Source organism: Arachis hypogaea, chromosome 13 (genome assembly GCF_003086295.3).
Source record: "Arachis hypogaea cultivar Tifrunner chromosome 13, arahy.Tifrunner.gnm2.J5K5, whole genome shotgun sequence".
NCBI classification, from domain to species: domain Eukaryota; kingdom Viridiplantae; phylum Streptophyta; class Magnoliopsida; order Fabales; family Fabaceae; genus Arachis; species Arachis hypogaea.
In genome coordinates this window covers 46,594,442-46,609,429 of record NC_092048.1, presented here as the reverse complement: position 1 = coordinate 46,609,429, position 14,988 = coordinate 46,594,442, and the positions used below count along the sequence as shown (strand labels likewise).

The 14,988-nt window shown below is 39.5% G+C and overlaps 1 protein-coding gene and 1 non-coding gene across 2 annotated transcripts; both read right to left on the bottom strand.

Moving 5' to 3' along the window:
• Positions 1-388: 388 nt before the first annotated feature.
• On the bottom strand, positions 389-948 carry LOC112733998 (uncharacterized). Its single transcript, XM_025783155.1, has 2 exons — positions 611-948; positions 389-521 (listed from the first exon to the last, which is right to left on the bottom strand). Exons 1-2 carry the CDS (start codon positions 946-948, stop codon positions 389-391), a joined length of 471 nt encoding a protein of 156 aa, XP_025638940.1.
• Positions 949-13,774: 12,826 nt separating this feature from the next.
• On the bottom strand, positions 13,775-13,882 carry LOC112738918 (small nucleolar RNA R71). Its single transcript, XR_003169866.1, has one exon. It is a non-coding gene; the product is annotated as a small nucleolar RNA R71 (small nucleolar RNA).
• Positions 13,883-14,988: the final 1,106 nt, after the last annotated feature.

Genomic DNA, 14,988 nt, shown 5'->3' with positions numbered 1-14,988 from the left:
TGTCGCAATGATTGACATACATCTTCGAGATTCTTTCCCTGTTCTTTTCAATAGCAGCTACCAGCCATTGAAAAAATTGATTCCCCGCTGCGAGCTGTACCTGTGCCTCCCTGCCCTTTCTTACGAACAAATGCTGCAGCCTCTCATAAGTGCATCACAAGATGGCTGAAATCGGTAAATAATGCATACCCTTAAGTAATGCATTCATGCACTCGGAGAGGTTCGTTGTCGTGTGCCCAAACCGGCGACCACTGTCGCAGTGTTGTAACCATATTTTCTTGTCGAATCTACTTGATCAGTACGCCATCTCATACGACAGACCTCTCAAGGTATCCATGTACTACTTGTACCCAACCTTGCTTGGAATATAAGTGGCATTTATGAGATATCACTTGTCCTCTGCATATTTGAAACGAGACATGAAGTTTGCGGTTATGTGTTTGACACAATAAGCACGGAACGCTCCAGGAGGGTGCCAACCATTATCGTCGTCTCTCAGTGCAGCCTTGATCGCATGAGATCTATCAGATATAATCAACAGGCCATCTTGTGGGTCACATGTCGTCTTAGGTTAGTAAGGAAGAACGACTAGGACTCTGTAGTCTTAGACTCAACAATTGCAAAAGCAACAGGAAAGGTATTACTGTTACCGTCCTGTGCCACTCCCATAAGCAATACACCACCATATTTCCCATATAGATGCGTGCCATCGACGGAGACGAAAGCTTGTAATGCTTGAAAGTCTCCACATAGGCAGAAAAGTCTCAAATACCTTATCAAATTGGCTGCAGTCGTGGACATAAGGTGCCCATCATAGTACGGTACGGCACTGAAATCACATATTATTCCGGGACAACAACTCTGCAATGCTTGGAGAAACCTCGGTATCTTATTGTATGGCTTCTCCCAATCACCGTATATCTGCACAATTTTCTTTTGCTTCGTCATCCAGACCTTTCTGTATGAGGGTTTGAAGTGATAGCGTTGCTGATGAATAGGATTTTTGCTAGTAAAGAATTTCAATAAAATAGTCGCATTGTAGATATAGTTTCTAAACCAACAAAAATCCCTTCGTACAAACGTTTTGGTTGTCACAAGTAACAAACCCCTTTAAAATTGTTAACCGAAGTATTCAAACCTCGGGTCGTCTTCTCAAGGAACTGCAGGGAAGTATGTTCTTATTATTGGTTATGGAGATTGTAAATTTGGGGTTCCAAGAATAAGGAACAAATATGACAAATAATTTAAATAGCAATTAAAATAAATAAATACTGTAAAGCAAACTTTTGGCAATGTATGAGAAATTGGAAGTTCAAATTAGTTATCCTTCTCAATAATAAAGAAGATTGAATCTTAATTCCACTTAGTTAACCTTTGCTAAAGCAAAGGAAAGTCAAGGGTTTAATTAGTTTGACTTTCGAATCCTATTTATTTCCTAAGAAAAGGTTGAGATTATTGAAGTTCAGTTCAATTAGCAAAGATAACAGTTATCAATTATGTTGAGCTAAGATAACTCCTGAGTTACTGCTTTCTTAACCAAGACCAAAAGGGGAAAAAGTAAATTTACTGGAATAAAATTATCTTTAGATTGGAAGCAATGGTGACATAAATAAAAGAGAGCAATAATAAACTGAAATACCTCAAATAGCATTAATTCAAATAATCTGGAACATAGAAAAATTCATAAATTAAATGGCAAAAGTAAATAATCAACTAAAGTAATGGAATGAATAAAAGTGAAAGGGAAGCTTAAAGTAAAGAAACATTAAACCTGAGATCGAGAGTTACTCCTAAAATTAAGAGAAGTCCTAAATCCTAATCCTAAAAGAGAGAGGAGAGAACCTCTTTCAAAACTAAATCTAAATCATGGGAAGTAACTAAATTGGCGAGCTCTCCCTGAATGGATGCATTCCCTCACTTCATAACCTCTGGTCTATGCCTTCTGGACTTGGATTTGGGCCAAAAAGGGCTTCAGAAATCGCTGGGAGCGTTTTCTGCAATTTCTAATGCGTGGCCTCTGTCACGCGTCCGCATGGGTCACGCTGTCGCGTCATTCGGAGCTTTTCTTGTCACGCGGTCGCGTCAGTCATGCGGCCGCACCATATGTGTTTTGCTTAAGGCGCGCGGTCGCGTCAGTCATGCAGCCGCGTCGCTGTTGATTCGCGCTTGGCATGCGTCCGTGTCGCCCATGCGATCGCGTGGATGCCAGTTTTTTTAGAAACTCCGTTTTGCGCTTTCTTTCCATCTTTGTATGTTTTCTTTTTTCATCCTTTGAGTCATTCCTGCCTTAGAAGATCTGAAACCACTCAACACACTAATCACGGCATCGAATGATAATAAGGGTAATTAAAATAATTAATTTTTAAGCATAGAAAACATGTTTTTCACATAGATCACATAATAAGGAAGGAGAAGTAAAACCATGCAATTAATATGAATAAGTGGGTGAAGGATTGGATAAATCACTCAAACTAAGCACAAAATATATCATAAAATATGGGTTTATCAACCTCCCCACACTTAAACAATAGCATGTCCTCATGCTAAATCCAAGCTGAAAAGTAAGGTTAAAGTGGTGGAATGCCATGCAATGCAATCTATTCTACATACAACTACCTAAATGAATGATGCATCATGCAATTCTAATTTTTATTCACTTGTATATAAAGCTTGCATGTAGTTAAATTAATTCACATTCTCAAGGAGTCATGTATATATATATATATATATAGCCAAGCCTTAGATAGTGATAAAGTGCCTTTACAATTGAGATGGGAGAGAAAAACATTTTAAAAACTTGTAAGACAATTAATAATTTAAGCAGAGATATATGTTAATGAGCTATTGAACCCTCACTGAATTTTGTGTTTACTCTCTAATCACTCAGTATTTATTGGGTTAATCACTCTATTCTTCTTTTTATTCTTACTTTCTATAACTTTGTTCTTCATCTAACCAATCAACAATCATAGAATATAGTCATACCAAAAATCATGAGGTCTTAAGTAAGGTTGTAATGGGGCCAAGGTAAAGGTAAGTGTATATGTATAAGGCTAAGTGAGCTAATAAGTGAATCCTTAATTAGACTAAGATCTCACCTAACATACATACTTTCTAAATCAAAGCTTCTTTACCTATTTTCCATATTTTCTTACTTTTGATGTTACATGCTCATATCTCAATATTTATTTATTTATTTTTATCCCATGTGCATTGCTTTATTTCATAATTGGGGGATTCTTTTTGTGTCCCCTTTTTTTCATAACACTTTTTTTAAATGCACATGGTAATTCAATTAATTTGATTTTACATGAGCATGCTTCCCAAAAATTTTTATTTGAGTTATTTTATTCTTTTCAACTTTTCTACCTTTTGTTTTTATCATCCATGTTCCCAATAGGTTTCCCACATTTAAACCATATACAATTTCTATCTTAAGCTAACCAAGGATTCAACTTGGAATTTTATTTTGTTTTTCTGCTTAAGGCTAGTAATGTGGCTTATAGAATAAAAGGGGATTTAAAGGCTTAAGGGGCTAATGAGGGTGATGTGAAAGGTAGGCTATTTTGGGATAAGTGAGCTAAAATCAAATAATAGCCTCAATCACTCTCTTGGTATGTATTTCTAATCTATAATCGGACATATAGATTAAGACAAAGTAAGAACACCAGAATATAAAAGAAGGGCGGAACACACAGGAATAAAAAATATGGTTTGAATGTAACCATACAATTAAGCTCAAAACTCACAGGCTATGCGTTCTCTAGCTCAAAAATTATTTATCAATTATGTATGTCATGCAGGTTTAGTTAAAAATTCCCATTATTTTCAATGTAAAACTTAAGGTGGCCTTAAAGTTCTAGTGTTTCTCATTGATGAAATGTTGTTTAATTAACTAACATGTAATGCTATATATACAAGGTGTGAGTTGTTTTGATTCTGTTAAAGTCTCTAGTTTACTTCCTTTTTCTTTTCAATCTATTCCGAGTTATCTTATGCTAAAAAGGTAAACTATACTAATCAATCCACAATTTCTATAACTAATAAGTTAGAATTGCAACTAAACTAAGTGGCTAAAATATGAACTAAAAATGCAAAATGCAGAAATAGAGTATAAATACATGAAAATAGTAATGTATAAGTACTGCAAAATAGAAATAAAAAGAAAAATACAGAAAAATAGCAAAATAAATAAAAAGAGTATGTAGTGGTTCACCAAAAATATACGCCAGAGATGGCGACCTCCCCACACTTAAAATGTAGCATCGTCCCTGATGCTCACTCAAGCAGGGTGTGAAGGGGTGTCATCCCTGGAAGGACGGGTAGCTGGGGTCTCTGAGGTGGTGATCTGAGGGTCTGACTGCTGTGGAGGGGGTGCTGACTGAAGAGGGATCTCAGGGTCTACAGCCTGAATCTGAGGCGGAGCCTCCTGAAGGTGTGCTGCCTGCTGGGTGCCTGCCTGCTCTGCCTCGCTCTGTGGATAGGTCTCTGCCTCGGGATCATCCGCCTCCTCCTCAGATGCCTCGGATGGTGTGTCAGGCTCGGAGGGGATGTTGCCAGATCGTATCATCAGCTTCAGGTGCTCATAGCGTCACTTGTTGCGACGCTCCATCTGGTCAAGCCGTCGAAACAGGCGGTGCACTAGATGATAGATGGGCTCTGGGGCAGGTGGAGGTACAGTGGTGGTGGCAGGTGTAGGTGTAGAGGAAGAGGGGCCGACAGATGGTGTGGCAGTGTCACCAGGAGCAGTGAGGACTGGAGGTCTGTAGCCCAAGACCAGAAAGTTCCTGCTGTGCGGGATAATCTTCTTGCATTCTGCAGCAGGTGGCCTCTCATCGGCATCCTCCCAAGGCACGTCAGCTCGACGGCCCAGCTGTGTAACCAAATAGGGAAAGGGAAGAGTGCCTCGAACGTGGACCCTGGCCATGTAGAACCGGATAAAGCGTGGCAGGTACAGGTCCTTACCCTCCATCACACACCATAGGAGGGTGATCATAGCGGCAGGTATATCAGTCTCGTGACTACTCGGCATAATGAAGTTGCTAAGTATCTGATACCATAGCCGAGCCTCATCATTCAAGTACGCCCGCTTGATTCCCTTGGGCATCGTGGTGTTCTGACCCATGATCCAAGGAACGGTCGGGTCAAGGGCTATCCGGGCCTTGACTGCATCCCAATCAAACTTCATAAAGCGCATGTCTTCCTCAGCTTTCTGATAACCATCTGGCTGATCAGATTTAGGTAGAAGCTTCAGAACATCTTCAATTGCCTCTTCAGTAACCAGAATCTTCTTTCCTCTGAGGTTCACTGCATCTAGGGAGGTCTTGAAGTAATTGCAGTAGAATTCTCTAACCCAAGATGCATTGACCTCAGTCAGGGGTCTCTCCAGGAAGAACCAGCTTCTTTGTTTGATCTGGTCAGAGGTGTATTACTGGAGTTCTTCTGGGATCTTCAAGGTCCTTTCCAGGTATAGGTTCCTAGAGGTTGCAAACACCGGATACTTTAGCTCACAGTATCGGTTTGCAAATTTTATTGTATCAGTGGCAGGAAGCAGTTGGTCAGCCTTCTCCTGCGGGGTAAAGTTTTTCTCCCGCAAGGAGGCATCATGCATGAGACCTATGATAGACATAGAGGCTTCTCCTCTTTTTCGTTTGCCAGTAGTAGCCTTTCCTTTTCCCTTTCTCTGGGAATCTGACATCCTGAAAAACAGAAAATCAGGATATAATAAAAATAGGAAAACAAATAGGCAAATAGTCAAAAGAAGCACAAAGTGGCAAAGGAGAATTAGAATGAGGTAAATGAGTTAAGTAAATGTGCATTAAGGATTGTATAGGAGTTAAAAGTTCGAAAGGAAAAATTCACAATCCAAAATGTAATAGAAGGCATGTTAAGTAGGAAAAATTATCAGTATGCCATGGTTAGAGGGTTAAAAGAAAGTGAAAAACCAGAAAAAAGATTTTAAAATGTTAGTTTGGTTAGAATTAAAAAAATAGAGTTCAGGAAATTAGAATTGGTGAGTTAATGAAAAATGGGTTAAGGTAAGTGGCATAAGGATAAGTTTCTAAGTAACAAGCATTCATAATTAGAAGCGATAGGTAACTCATAACCAAACAAGGAAAACAGGTTGATGATGATTCAAATAGATATAGAAATAGCAAAAATTGGAATCAAACATAAAAAATGCAATATATGAACCAGGAAATCAAAGAGAATAAGAATGCGTGTCTGGCATTCATGAATGGGTTTGGGTAAAGCAGAGGAAAGCAGATATCAAAATGCCAAAACCAAAACATGAATGAAAACATTTTACAAAAATTTGGGTAGCATTCCGGCTAAAATTGGATTGTCCTGGAAAATAAACAGCAATCAAATAGTTCATATGAATTAAAATTAAAGCTGCAATTACATATAAGGAATAAGAATCATGAAAAATCAGAGTAAAGAGCATCATGAAACAAGAAATTACAGCATATGAACATGATCATAGCAACAGCAGAATTGCGAAAATAATAAAACAAGAAACACGAACAGCGCAATTAAACAGACCTAAATCCACTAACCACATCCTAGGCTACCTAACAACCTAAAATCCACTACAACATGCATATCTAACTAGCCTAAACATGAATATAAATAGAAAATAATGAAATAACGACTAAGGATAGAAGGGTGGCATTCGTTGGAACCTGGTAGGCCGAATAAGGAGAGTGGGCAGAAAGGTGGCTGGGGGTGGTGGTGACGGCGTCTGGCGCGGCGGCTGGCGGTGGTGGGCACGACTGTTCGGGGCAGGGGGAAAGAAGGGATGGGTAATGGGGTAGGGGGTAAGAGGGGAAGGGAGGGATAGGTGTGTGTGTGGTGGATGGGGGGGGGGCGCGGCTGGGACGGGCGGCAGCGGTGGGTGGTGGTTGCGAATGGGGCAGTGGCGGAGAGGGGGGAAGAAGAAGAAAGAAGAAGAAAGAAGGGGTAAGGAGGAAGGGGGGGTAGGTGGCGGCAGAGTCTGGGTGGTCGGCGGCGTCTGGCGGTGGCGATGGTGGTGGCTGGGTGGTGGTGGTGTGTTGGAGAGAAGAGAGGGGAGAGAAGGGTTCGGGGGGGGGGGGGTGCGACTGATAGGGTTCGCGTGACTGGGGGGTTATAATTTTAAATCCACGCGATCGCGTGGGGCACGCGGTCGCGTGGCTGGAGCAGAATGGGAGGTGATGCGATCGCATAGGGCACGCGATCGCATGGAATGGCTAAAAGAGTGAATGACACGATCGCCTGGGGCATGCGATCGCGTCGCTGGGATTTGTGCGAAACGCACGAATCCAGTGTCGTTTCCGCGCAACTCTCTGTCTCTTTTTGGGGTGTTGTGCAATCCATGCGACGCGATCGCGTCGCTCACGCTGTCGCGTGGGATTGGGTGTGTGCAGGTGAACCGATCGCATGGGGCATGTGATCGCGTGGGCATATTGTGCAAAACGCACAATGGCCGCACGATTCCAGCCTAACTTTCTGGACGTTGGATCTTTACGCCAATTTCCATATCACGTGGCCGCATGGATGACGCGGTCGCGTGGGTAGTGTTTTTCGCAATATGACGCGATCGCATGAGTGATGCGGTCGCGTCGCGCACCCTTTTTTTTATGCAGTATGCAAAAAATGCAATGATTAATATGAATGCGATGCAAAATTCCAGGTTCAAATTATAAAATAAAATAAAACTTGAAAACAAACAAAACGAAATAAAAATTAAAAAATGAACGATCATACCATGGTGGGTTGTCTCCCACCTAGCACTTTTAGTTAAAGTCCTTAAGTTGGACATTGGACGAGCTTCCTGTTATGGCGGCTTATGCTTAAATTCATCCACAAATCTCCACTAATGCTTGGAATGCCAATAGCCTCCGGGGTCCCAAACTAGGCATGTAAAGCTCCTGAGCAGCTTCAAACAAATTTTTAGGCTCCCGGAATGACGAATGTCAGAATAGATTCCAGGATCCTAAACTTTGCTTTTAAATCCGCCTCCGTCTTGATCTATATTTTTGCATTTGGTTGGTTTAGAAAGTAGATTCTCACCATGGTGACCAAACGTTTTCCGAGATCCATTCGATTGAGTTTGATACCAATCCGTGCACTTCAAGTTGAAGCGTGGAACCTTATTGAACCTTGTGCACCAGCTCTGAGCACGAGCCATTTCCCTCTTACTCTTAAAGCCGCAGAGAGCTCTAAGCTGGCCATCTGTTTCAAGCAAACCGTATTCAAGTGAAAAAGTAAAGTTAAAGGTTAAGGATTGTACCCACTTGAAGCTTGTATTGGGTGGTAATGGCCTTGGGATAGGTGTTTCTGGTGGTTCTGTAAGTTCTACTCCCTTGTGCTCTTCTGTGAATTTCTCCACTTCCTCGCAGAATTCTTCAAATGTAACATCATCTTGATCAAAGTCTTCTATGTCTTCCTCATCACTTGAGTCATAGATTGGAGGTTGAGAGAAATCTACCTCTGCATCATCTTCGTATTCATTTGGGGAAGATTCTTCGATCTCAGAGAATTCACTTGCGGATGCAAGTTCATCACTAAGAGAACTTGACTTGTGACTATCATCATCAAGGGAATTTGTGTCCTGGGTTATTCCGTCTAGTTCTTCATAAATAACTTGCCTTGGAGATTGTGCACTGTCCTCCTTAGCATCAACTGTAACATCCTTGACGGAGTTCTCCTCAGCTCTGGATTCCCATGGAGGTTCAGCGTCTCCTAGATCTTCAACCAACTCTTCTTCTTGCGTAATGACAGCTTCTTCTACTTGTTCTAGTATGAATTCATTCTCTGTCTTGTCCACTGGAGTTTCTAGTATTTCCTTCATGCTATGCTCTTCGTTAGTGTCCACATGGGGCTGTGGTTGGTCCTTGAATGTTCGAATGTCTAGAAGCTAATTGAATTACTGCTTGCTCCAGTTGTCGAATGGTTGTTTGAAGTTTATTTACTGTTTCTTTGAGGCGAACCTCTGATTCTGGGGGTGATGGATTTGGACATGATACATATGAAAGTGGTGGTGCTTGGGAGTGATTGGATTGGAACTGGGGTAAATAGGGATCATGTGGTGGCGAATGGTGAAGAGAAGCTTGTGAGTGTGGTGGTTCGAGGTTATGTTGAGAGGATGGTCTATAGGCACGGGGTGGTGCTTGTTGGTAGTTACAAGGTTGTCCACCATATCTATAAGCTGGGTATGCATTGTAGAATGGTCGTTGTCCATGATATCTTGGAGGGTGTTGTTGCCTAAAGGGTTGATTAGATCCTCTTGGCTCCATGACGTTAGGATTTTTACCAGTAAAGAGGTTCATAGAAACAGTCGCATTGTAGATATAGTCTCTAAACCGATAGAAATCTCTTCGTACAAACGTTTTGGTTGTCACAAGTAACAAACCCTTTAAAAATTGTTAACCGAGTATTCAAACCTCGGGTCGTCTTCTCAAGGAATTGCAGGGAAGTATATTCTTATTATTGGTTATGAAGATTGTAAATTGGGGGTTTTGAAAGTTTGGGCAATGCGCACATGTATATTTTCGAGCAATAAAACTAAATAAATAACTGTAAAATAAACTCTTGGCAAGGTATAAGAACCGGAAATCCTGTCCTTGTTATCTGATGAGCGGATAATTTATACGCTTTTTGACATTGTTTTTAGTATGTTTTTAGTAGGATCTAGTTACTTTTAGGGATGTTTTTAATAGATTTTGTGTTAAATTCACATTTCTGGACTTTACTATGAGTTTGTGTATTTTTCTGTGATTTCAGGTATTTTCTGGCTGAAATTGAGGGACTTGAGCAGAAATCAGATTCAGAGGTTGAAAAAGGACTGCTGATGCTGTTGGATTCTGACCTCCCTGCACTCAAAGTGGATTTTCTGGAGCAACAAAACTCGAAATGGCGCGCTTCCAATTGCGTTGGAAAGTAGACATCCAGGGCTTTCCAGCAATATATAATAGTCCATACTTTGGCCAAGAATTGACGATGTAAACTGGCGTTCAACGCCATCTTTCTACCCAAATCTGGCGTCCAGCGCCAGAAAAGGATCCAAAACCAGAGTTGAACGCCCAAACTAGCACAAAAACTGGCGTTCAACTCCACAATTGGCCTCTGCACGTGCAACACTCAGGCTCAGCCCAAACACACACCAAGTGGGCCCCGGAAGTGGATTTATACATCAAATACTTACTCATGTAAACCCTAGTAGCTAGTTTATTATAAATAGGACCTCTTACTATTGTATTAGGCATCTTTGGATTACCTTATGATCCTTTGATCACGTTTTAGGGGGCTGGCCATCTCGGCCATGCCTGGACCTTCACTTATGTATTTTTAACGGTAGAGTTTCTACACTCCATAGATTAAGGTGTGGAGCTCTGCTGTTCCTCAAAGATTAATGCAAAGTACTACTGTTTTCTATTCAATTCTTCTTATTTCGCTTCTAAGATATCCATTCGCACCCAAGAACGTGATGAAGGTGATGATTATGTGTGACGCTCATCATCCTTCTCCCTTATGAACGCGTGCCTGACAAACACTTCCGTTCTACATGAATTAAGCTAGAATGAATATCTCTTAGATCTCCTAACCAGAATCTTCGTGGCGTAAGCTAGAATGATGGCGGCATTCAAGAGAATCCGGAAGGTCTAAACCTTGTCTGTGGTATTCCGAGTAGGATTCAATGAATGAATGACTGTGACGAGCTCCTAACTCACGATTGCAGGGCGTTAGTGACAGACGCAAAAGGATAGTAAATCCTATTCCAGCATGATCGAGAACCGACAGATGAATAGCCGTGCCGTGACAGGGTGCGTGAGCATATTATTCACTGAGAGGATAAGATGAAGCCATTGGCAAGGGTGATGCCTCCAGACGATTAGCCGTGCCGTGACAGGGCATTGGATCATTTTCCCGTGAGATGACCGAAAGTAGCCGTTGACAGTGGTGATGTATCACATAAAGCCAGCCATGGAAAGGAGTAAAACTGATTGGATGAAGATAGCAGGAAAGCAGAGGTTCAGAGGAACGAAAAGCATCTCCATTCGCTTATCTGAAATTCCTACCAATGATTTACATAAGTATCTCTATCCCTATTTTATTATATAATATTCAAAAACACCATTATCACTTTATATCTGCCTGACTGAGATTTACAAGGTGACCATAGCTTGCTTCATACCAACAATCTCCGTGGGATTCGACCCTTACTTACGTAAGGTATTACTTGGACGACCCAGTGCACTTGCTGGTTAGTTGTATCGAAGTTGTGACAATTATGAATTAAGATCAGAGCACCAAGCTTTGGAGCCATTACCAGGATTTGTTCGAGCCTGGAGATCACAATTTCGTGCACCAAGTTTTTGGCGCCGTTGCCGGGGATTGTTCGAGTTTGGACAACTGACGGTTCATCTTGTTGCTCAGATTAGGTAATTTTCTTTCTATTTTATTTTCAAAAATCTTTCAAAAATTTTTCTTTTGTTTTCGAAAAAAAAATATTTTAAAATAAAAATGTTTTCAAAAATATATTTTCCTTCAGAATTTTTAAGAATGAATTCTAGTGTTTCATGAAGCATGTTAAAGCCTGCTGGCTGTAAAGCCATGTCTCAATTCTTATACTTAAGAGAAGAGCTTCTTTATCTTTCTTAGCCAATTGGCTGTTGAATGTAAGGAATGTCAGGCGTGTCATGTCTGAGTTACATACTAAAGCTTGGCTGGCTATCAAGACGTGCCTGACCCTTTGATTGGAGCTTTAGAGCATAAGATTCCTGGAATTCATATTAAAAATTTTGAATCCTTATTTTTCTTTTTCAAAATAATTTTTCGAAAAATATAAAATAAAAATTCAAAAAAAAAAATTTAGAAAATCACAAAAATAAAAAATATTTCATGTTTTCTTGTTTGAGTCTTGAGTCATGTTATAAGTTTGGTGTCAATTGCATGTGCATCTTGCATTTTTCGAAAATTTCATGCATTCATAGTGTTCTTCATGATCTTCAAGTTGTTCTTTGTCAGTCTTCTTGTTTGATCTTGATGTTTTTCTTGTTTTGTGTCTTTTCTTGTTTTACATGTACATTTTTTATTTATTAGAGTCTAAACATGAAAGATTTCTAAGTTTGGTGTCTTGCATGTTTTCTTTGCATATAAAATTTTTCAAAAATATGTTCTTGATGTTCATCATGATATTCACAGTGTTCTTGGAGTTCATCTTGACATTCATAGCATTCTTGCACACATTCATAATTTTGATCTAAAATTGCCATGCATTGCATCATTTTTCTTGTTTTTCTCTCTCATCATAAAAATTCAAAAATTAAAAAATATCTTTCCCTTTTTCTCTCATCAAATTCGAAAATTTGAGTTGACTTTTTCAAAAATTTTTAAAATCAAATTGTTTCTCATGAGTCAAATCAAATTTTCAATTTGAAAATCTTATCTTTTTCAAAATCTTTTTCAAAAATCAAATCTTTTTCAAAATTCTTGGTTATTTTCGAAAATTCCAAAAATAATTTTCAAAAATCTTTTTCTCATTTTTATATCAAATTTTCGAAAATACCATAATCAATTAATGTTTTGATTCAAAAATTTTAAGTTTGTTACTTGCTTGTTAAGAAAGATTCAAACTTTAAGTCCTAGAATCATATCTTGTGATTTCTTGTGAATCAAGTCATTAATTGTGATTTTAAAAATAAAATCTTTTTCAAAACTAATTTCTATCATATCTTTTCAAAAATATCTTCTCATCTTATCTTTTTCAAAATATCTTTTCTAACTTCCTAACTTCTTATCTTTTCAAAATTTGTTTCAACTAACTAACTAACTTTTTGTTTGTTTCTTAACTTTTTCAAAACTACCTAACTAACTCTCTCTCTCTAATTTTCGAAAATATCTTCCCTCTTTTTCAAAAATTTCTTTTTTATTAACTAATTATTTTTATTTTTTATTTAAAAAAATTTTTTTTTTCGAAAAAAATACTAAACTTTTTCAAAAACTATTTTCAAAAATCACTAACTCGTTTTCAAAAATTGTTTTCAAAAATTCACTTCCCCCTCTCATCTTCTTCTATTTGTTTATTGATATACTAACATCTTTCCTTCAACTCTCCAAAAATCCGAAACCCCTCTCTCTCTGAGTTCAGATTTTCTTCCCTTCTTTTCTTCTAATAACACAAGGATCCCTATACTGTGGTATAAAGGATCCATATTATTATTACTATTTTTTCTGTGCCATCTTCTTTGTCATATGAGCAGGAGCAAGGACACGAATATTCTTGTTAAAGCAGATCCAGAACCTGAAAGGACTCTGAAGAAAAAAATTAAGAGAAGCTAAAATACAACAATCCAGAAATAACCTTTCAAAAATTTTCGAACAGGAAAAGGAGATGGCAGCCGAAAATAATAATAATATAAGGAAGATGCTTGGTGACTTCACTGCACCTAATTCCAATTTACATGGAAGAAGCATCTCCATTCCTGCCATTGGAGCAAACAACTTTGAGCTGAAACCTCAATTAGTTTCTCTGATGCAGCAGAACTGCAAGTTTCATGGACTTCCATCTGAAGATCCCTTTCAGTTCTTAACTGAATTCTTGCAGATATGTGATACTGTTAAGACTAATGGAGTAGATCCTGAAATCTACAGGCTCATGCTTTTCCCTTTTGCTGTAAGAGACAGAGCTAGATTATGGTTGGATTCTCAACCCAAAGACAGCCTGAACTCTTGGGATAAGCTGGTCACGGCTTTCTTAGCCAAGTACTTTCCTCCTCAAAAGCTGAGAAAGCTTAGAGCTGATGTTCAAACCTTCAGACAGAAAGAAGGTGAATCCCTCTATGAAGCTTGGGAAAGATACAAACAGTTGATCAAAAAGTGTCCTTCTGACATGCTTTCAGAATGGACCATCCTGGATATATTCTATGATGGTTTATCTGAGCTATCAAAGATGTCACTGGACACTTCTGCAGGTGGATCCATTCACCTAAAGAAAACGCCTGCAGAAACTCAAGAACTCATTGACATGGTTGCTAATAACCAGTTCATGTACACTTCTGAAAGGAATCCTGGGAGTAATGGGATGCCTATGAAGAAGGGAGTTCTTGAGGTTGATACTCTGAATGCCATATTGGCTCAGAATAAAATATTGACTCAGCAAGTCAGTATGATCTCTCAGAGTCTGCATGTAATGCAAGCTGCATCCAACAGTACTCAAGAGGCTTCTCCTGAAGAAGAAGCTTATGATCCTGAGAACCCTGCAATAGCAGAGGTGAATTACTTAGGTGAACCTTATGGAAACACCTATAACTCAACATGGAGAAATCATCCAAATTTCTCATGGAAGGATCAAAAGCCCCAACAAGGCTTTAATAATGGTGGAAGAAACAGGTTTAGCAATAGCAAGCTTTTTCCATCATCAACTCAGCAACAGACAGAGAACTCTGAATAAAATGCCTCTAATTTAGCAAATCTAGTCTCTGATCTATCTAAGGCCACTGTAAGTTTTATGAATGAAACAAGGTCTTCCATTAGAAATCTGGAAGCACAAGTGGGCCAGCTGAGTAAAAGGATCACTGAAATCCCTCCTAGTACTCTCCCAAGCAATACAGAAGAGAACCCAAAAGGAGAGTGCAAGGCCATTGACATAAGCGCCATGGCCGAACCTGTGAGGAGAGGAGAGGACGTGAATCCCAAGGAGGAAGACCTCCAGGGACGTCCAGTGATCAATAAGGAGCTTCCCTCTGGGGAACCAAAGGACTCTGAGGCTCATCTAGAGACCATAGAGATTCCATTGAACCTCCTTATACCCTTCATGAGCTCTGATGAGTATTCCTCTTCAGAAGAGAATGAGGATGTTACTGAAGAGCAAACTGCCAAGTTTCTTGGTGCAATCATGAAGCTGAATGCCAAATTATTTGGCATTGATACTTGGGAAGTTGAACCTCCCTTGTTCATCAATGAACTAAGTGATCTGGATCAACTGACATTGCCTCAGAAGAG